The sequence below is a fragment of the Sinocyclocheilus rhinocerous genome, unplaced genomic scaffold (genome assembly GCF_001515625.1).
Source record: "Sinocyclocheilus rhinocerous isolate Xijiao unplaced genomic scaffold, SAMN03320098_v1.1 scaffold17, whole genome shotgun sequence".
Lineage (NCBI taxonomy): Eukaryota > Metazoa > Chordata > Actinopteri > Cypriniformes > Cyprinidae > Sinocyclocheilus > Sinocyclocheilus rhinocerous.
Genome location: NW_015634017.1, coordinates 110,471 through 117,590, shown reverse-complemented (window position 1 = coordinate 117,590; position 7,120 = coordinate 110,471). Strand labels below are relative to the sequence as shown.

The 7,120-nt window shown below is 38.5% G+C and overlaps 1 protein-coding gene across 1 annotated transcript in view; it reads right to left on the bottom strand.

Moving 5' to 3' along the window:
* Positions 1-1,229: 1,229 nt before the first annotated feature.
* LOC107745076 (uncharacterized) overlaps positions 1,230-7,120 on the bottom strand; it is a 13,549-nt gene continuing 7,658 nt past the window's right edge. Inside the window, exon 3 of the mRNA XM_016558905.1 lies at positions 1,230-2,176. Within this exon, the coding sequence (XP_016414391.1) occupies positions 1,310-2,176 (867 nt within the window). The 3' untranslated portion in view covers positions 1,230-1,309. The remainder of the gene's footprint in view (positions 2,177-7,120) is intronic.

Below are 7,120 nucleotides of genomic sequence, written 5' to 3'. Positions count from 1 at the left end.
AAATATATGTATTACAATTTATTTTATTAAAATTACATTTATTTATTTATTAAGCTTATTTATTCAGCTTTCAGATGATGTATAAATCTCAGTTTAAAAAAATTGACCCTTATGACTGGTTTTGTGCTCCAGGGTCACAAATACTGTACACTTTAAAAGAGACACACATGTAGATGTTTGTGAAAGATGTTTTCTCTAATTTGTGAAGATGAACATTGTTAAATTGCCTTATTTATTGCATCAAAATTTGTTAATACTTTGCTATAGGTTAGGAGTGGATCATTTTATTATTTGTTTGCTACTCACGCAACTGTATTTATTACTGTAATGATTTTCATTAGTAAGCATTGCTATCTGATAAGAACTTTGTCATGTGTTCTTATGAATCATTTTAGCATGACTTTGTGAAAGGAATAAAATAGCCGAGCTTTCTTCATGGCCAACATCTCCATATTTGCCACATTTCATTCTGTAACCTACTTGTTATACAGATCTCTGTACTAGTGTTATTACACTAGTGTTTTTGATACTGTTTCTTACAGACAATAATATCATGATGATCATTGCATTTGTCTCACCGAATGTGGTATCCGTTCAGCGATAACGTGGCCTTGCTCTCTATGGGCTTTTTTATGTTATTATTATCATTATTGTCAGTGCCGGCGATGCAGTGTTGCCAGGTATTGCTATGCTAGCAAACAAAAACAAGCCCCTCAAAAATAGCATAAACCAAAAAAAGTTAAAGATAAGGATATCACTAACTCTAAACTGCAACTTCCCACTTTTTTAACTTCCGAAAGCATCACAATTAATGGAAAAAACTAGTCTGATGATGCTTATAAAAACTGGATCTGGCAACACTGCTCTGTTCACACCCTCATTTAAAATTCTCTCTCAAGCTGCATTCACATGATTTGCTCTGAACAATCTAGGCAAACCGTCTAAATTGATTTAGACATGCAGACACTCATAAAAGGAGTTTTAAAGTGCTAATTAGTCATTCAGAGAACTTCTGATTCTATGTTTGAATATGAACAATGGTTTTAAGTCAGTTATTTCTATCTTTTGCTGTAGTGTGTCAGTAGGAGATATCAGTTTACATTTCCAAACCTTCATTTTGCCATTAATTGTATAATCCAATGAGATACCTACAAAAAGATAACTGACTTAAAACCATTTTTAGCTGCTGAAAATACTAGAGTTCTAATAATTTTGGCCACCACTGTACATCGCAATGAACTTTTTTGGTTTGCAAAATTTTGCTAGAAGGCAGCTCGCTAGGTTTTGAAGCAAAGCCGTTGTTTGGGTCTCAAACGCGCAGTCGTTTCTTCAGTCTGGTGAAGTCTTTGGCGGATCTCCAAAGCCAGCTCTGCAGCTCTCTCAGTACCCAGAATCCCTCCACTTTCCGCGAGAAGTCATTCGATGCGGGACGAGACGACAACACGGGGGCCGCCAGCAAAGTGTGAACCTCAGTGGCCGACCCTCCGTACTGATAAAGCAGCGAGAGAGGAGAGAGTCCGGCATGAGTGGACCGAATAGCTCGACGATGCTGTAGAGACGCCGGTGAAAAGAGCACAGGCTGCTTTCCGAATTTTAAAGCTGTGTAGTTCATGTTGAGTTTCAGGATGTTCTCTTCATCCACGCTCAACAGTCTTCTCCGTTTCCCCCATCTCTCCATTCCTTCCTCTTTCTCTCTCTCCTCTCTGGCAGCCCAGCTCTCTCCTTCTTTTCTCCGTCCTCTCCTGCCCCTCTTCAGATCCGCCCGAGTCGTTCCCTCTCTCGCGCCCCGAGGCTCGTAACTCCGCAGAGGAGCAGGGCTGTTCTGAAACTGTGAGGACAGAAGTGGGGCGTATCCTTGAGCGGGTGTGGAGGGCGGGAGGCTGGTGTAACCCAGGGCATTCATCAGGCCGGATATGGAGCCCAGCAGCCCGCTGAGGCCGGAGCAGAAGTGCATGAGCGAGCTCTGGAGATACGGACACAGGGTGGAGCGCGCCAGCTCCCTCACGGCACACAGGAGAATGCTGTAGGCCCGCTGGTTCTGCGCCAGACGGGCGCCGTTCTCCAGCCCGCGCCACAGATCCACCCGTGTGGCCGCGCTGGGCACGGACAGAGAGGAGCTGTTGGGTCGTGGAGGAGAGAAGCCGGGATCGCTGAACGGAGGCCCCAGATAGGACAGCTGAGGAGAGAATCCAGAGAAGAGGAGACAACATATTAGATCGATTCTGTTGCATATAAAATTATATTAAAGACCCCTTCAGAATCTGAGTTTTGTTATTTATATTTCAGTGCTTTCTGGAATACCCCAACAGTCAGGCCCGGTTCTACAGAGTTGCTAGAGGGTGCAAGGCACCCTCAAACGAAATCAATAGCACCCTCACTTAATTAAAGCTGTATTAATGGCACTTCGTTGCAGATTTGGCATTTGCCAGTGCGCTATGGTTTGGAGATCGGTTTCTATTTCAACATGTTTTGCAGCGTTGAGCAATGTAGCCAATCACAGACATATCTGTTTTGTTTTTTTTTTATCGGAGGCGTTTAAGTTAGAATCCACTCACCGCTGAAATCGCCGGAGATTTTTGTTCAGGTGTTGTGTTCAGCACGAATCATCTCATTATAACAAAGTGTAGACGCAATGTAAATAAGAGATTCGTTGTGCAGCGTAGAGAACTTCATTGATTAAAAAGTATCTTTGTGAGATCGCAATGAACTAAGATGAGTGACAGTTTTTAGTGATTATACAGAGCGCTCTTTGCGCCATAGCAACAGACGGACGCTACTAATATATATATATATATATATATATTAAAGCACCCTCACTAATTTAAGCAGCACCCTCAGTGATTTGATTCTGGAGCCGGGTCTGCCAACAGTGCACATTTTGCATGTCTCCTTAAAGCTGCAGTCCGTAATTTTTGCCTCTTTGTTGCCATCTCTGTTTGAAACCTGCAATTGCAGTTATTTTGCAGAATTATTTTCTTACTGTGGGTCGTTCACCGGCATGTCTCCAGCTGGATGAATCTAATGTTTTGAGGAGTGTGTGTGGCTGTCAGTCACCGCACCGGTGTGGATACTGTACTTAAGGCCCCGATATACTCAAAACGAAGTTCCTTTTCGTTCTTCGTTTAGGGGTAAAACGAAGTTTGAAATACGTGAGCAGCTGTTAGCGAACATCCCGACGCCGCCCACTCTGATGAAAGCGACGTTTAAATGAATATGTAAATATGTGCTGCACGCTTTCCTCTCAGTAACAAAATAAACACAACAAAAATGGAGAAAACGGCAAGCATTTCTTTTTAAAAAGCATCTGATCATAGTAACATGGGTATGTTTGCACGAGCTCTGCAAATAGCACTCCCGTGAAGTCACGTCACGTGTATTTACATGGGACTTTATTCAATATATTGCTTAAAAGCAATCGGCAGTATTAAACATGAAAAACAGTATCAGTGTCTCGTTTCATCAGAAGCACAACTTTATTTTCTACTAGGCTATAAAGCGGCTCTCCAATGTGTTCATGTTTTTATTTTTACCCGTGGACAAATGAACTCAGAGAACAGTTCTGCGTAAAAGAAGGCGGAGCCTCAGCGCACACCTCCTATGATGTAATCATCACGGACCAATGGTAGTACAAAGGTGTTTTGCAGCCGGAACGGACTTTTCCGGAAAGTTCGCTTTGGCAAGCAGTTTCGAACTCCAAAAACGAACTTCGTTTTGGCCGGATTTTGTTCGAAATGAGGTCACATCAGTTCGATTTCGTTTGAAGTATATCTGGGCCTTCAGGAATCACAGATTCTAGCCTACGTCTTGAAATATATGACCCAAATAAGAAAATAAGAACAAGTAAGTAACAAGTCTGACACTTTTGTTCTGACCAACTGAGGAAAAAAGCATTACAATAAATTGCGCTACAATGGTGATAAAATGTAACGATCGGTTAGCTCATATCACATCAAACTGTGCAAATTATTATTACTGTTATACTTTGTTCTCAACGTGTTAACAACGTGTATGTAGTGTGTATTAGTGTTACATGTAGATTTCTGTACAGTCTAATCTCTAATTGTCATACCATTCGAATTTCATATAAAGAAATTGTTTTAACCCAAAAAGCAAACTATGCTCCCTTTGAACTGGTTGTCTTTAAAATACAAATCTTGTGTAATCCCACGTAGGATATCTGTAATCAGATGCACATTTAAAACTGGAATATAATTTCAGTCACTTGTGTTTCATAAACACACTTTTTGGATTACAATACGCCATCAAAATGATAAGTTTAATTATTTCAGCTGCTGTGAGAAAAGGCTATGAACGAAGGCTATACATTTTTAACCAACAAAAGTAACCGACTGCAGTTTTAATCAAACACATCTGATTCAGATCATCAGCTCATTAGTAGAGACTCCAAGACCTGAGATGGGTCAGACAAAGGATACATGCAAAATATGCAGCGTTTAGGGGTTAATAACCACTGTTCTAGTGCACTCTTAAAGGGACAGTTCACCCAGAAATAAAAATTCTGTCATTTACTCATCCTCCAATTGTTCCAAACCTGTATGAGTTTCTTTCTTCTGCTGAACACCCCCCCACACACCCCCAAATAAAAAAAGTTTTTTTGAAGATAGTTGGTAATCAAACAATTGACTGTAGCCATTGAATTCTATGGAAGTCAGTGGCTAGCGTCAACATGAGGGTGAGTAAATAATGACAGAATTTTCATTTTTGGGTGAACTGTCACTTTAAAAATGAAAGTTCTTTATTGCTGTTGATGGTTCCATGGAATCTTTCCATTGCACAAGCTTCCCTATAGTGGAAACAAGTTCTTCAGATTATTGAAATGCTCTTCACACTAAGAAAAAAAATGGTTCTTTTAAGAACTGGTCACTGAAAGGTTTTTTGGGGAACCAAAAATTTTCTATTGCATTTCTACAAAACCCCCCCTTTTGGAAGCTTTATATTTAAGACTGTACTCCTATAAGATGACTAAATGAACATATTGAAAACCAGAGCTCATATGATACATTTTTTGTAAGTAAAATGCTCTCTAGAGTATGGAACTTTGTTTCCACCACTGAATAAAATCTTGCAATTACTAGTTTACATCTCGCGAATGAGATATAAACTTGCAGTTGTGAGTTATAAAGTCAGAACTGGGTGATATATGGTCGCAAATGCATGTTATAAAGTCAGACTTTTCTTCCCAGAATTGCAAGTTTATATCTAGTAATTCTGACTTTATAACATGCAATCGTGAGTTATAAAGTCTTTTTACTTGCAATTGTACGAAAGTCTTTTTTTTCCCCAGAATTGGACTTTGTGAGTTTATATCTCACAATTCTGAGAAAAGAAGTCAGAACTGCAAGAAAAAGTCAGACTTGTGAATTTAAATCCTCCAATTCTGACTTTATAACTTGCAATTGTGAGTTTATTTCATGCAATTCTGGGAAAAAACAAGAATTGTGAGATGCAAACTTGCAATTGCGAGAAAAATAGTCAGAACTGTGAGAGAAATAGTCACAATAACTTTTTTTTTATTTTTTTATTCAGTGGCAGAAACGGGCTTCCATACTAGACTGAGGATATCCTTTTAAATATTACATGCATCTGTCTCCGACGAGAAAGTAGCAGATTAGTGGATGCTGGTTGTTTGTGTTTCTTTTGTTGGCCTGTTACGGATAGTTCCACCCAAAAATGAACATTCTGTCATCGTTTACTCACCCTCATGTTGAGCCAAACCTGTATGACTTAGTTTGTTTTGTGGGACATGAAGAAGACACAATGGAAAATAAATGGTAACCAAAGACTGTTTGGTTACCAACATGCTTCAGAACGTCTTCTTTTTTATGTTCCACTGAAGAAATAAAGTCACACGGGCTTGAAACTTCATTTTTTTTGATTGGATTTTGAAATGTGGGCGTTTCATTCAAAGTGGAGGCAGATGAGTGCGTGTTTTTAGGAGTTTACGCGCAATAAATGATCAGAGAATCCTGCATGCGTGACCAGAGAGAAGTCTGTCATTTCACTGGAAGATCCAGCTGTGACATTTTGATTAAAAATCCCGGTAAAACTTTAGTTAAGGGACCAATTCTCACTATTAACTAGTTGCTTATTAGCATGCATGTTACTAGCATATTGGTTGTTTATTAGTATAAAGCACATATTAATGTCTTATTCTGCATGACCATATTTTTTATCTCTTAATCCACCCCATACCTAATCTTAACAGCTACCTTACTATTAACAACCAGCTAATTAGGAGTTTATTGAGGCTAAAGTCATAGTTAATAGTGAAAACTGGTCCCCAAACTAAAGTGTGACCAGCATCACAGATGAGTTGTTCACAGTAAGATCTACTGTATAATATGCATTTAGTAAACAGACAAGGTGAATTTACATTGCATGCCAACTTTAAGTTAACTAAAAGCTAGTTAAAATAGGGATAAATCCTGATGTGTCCCTTCACAACGACCTGTTTCAATAGCAAGTAAACACATACATACTGTACATAAAAATAATACCAAACAATTTACACCATACTAGACAAAGAGTAGGTGAGATAGGAGATACTAAAAACAACTACACTGCAAAAAATGATTTTCTTCCTTAGTATTTTTGTCTTGTTTTCTAGTATAACAAATTCTTGAATCAGGATGCATTTACTTGACAAGTAAAATTACTTAAGATATTATGTCTTGTTTCCTGAAAATATTATCCAAATTTTGTTAGTTTTTGCTTAATACAAGCAAAAATATCTGCCAGTGGGGTAAGAAAATTAATCTGGTTTAGCCTTCGAATTAAGGTTATTTTTCTTACCCCATTGATAGATATTTTCACTTGTTTTAAGCAAAAACTAACAAAATTTGGATAATATTTTCAGGAAACAAGACATAATATCTTAAGTAATTTTTCTTGTCAAGTAAACGCATCCTGATTCAAGAATTTGTAGATATTTATACTAGAAAACAAGACAAAAATACTAAGGAAGAAAATCATTTTTTGCAGTGTAACTAAAACTATATGCATTCAGGAGATAAAGACATCTGGGGAGAGCACTGACAGGAAAACATCTGTAAACAAAAGCGTCCCATTTATCATCACACACACACACACACACACCCAC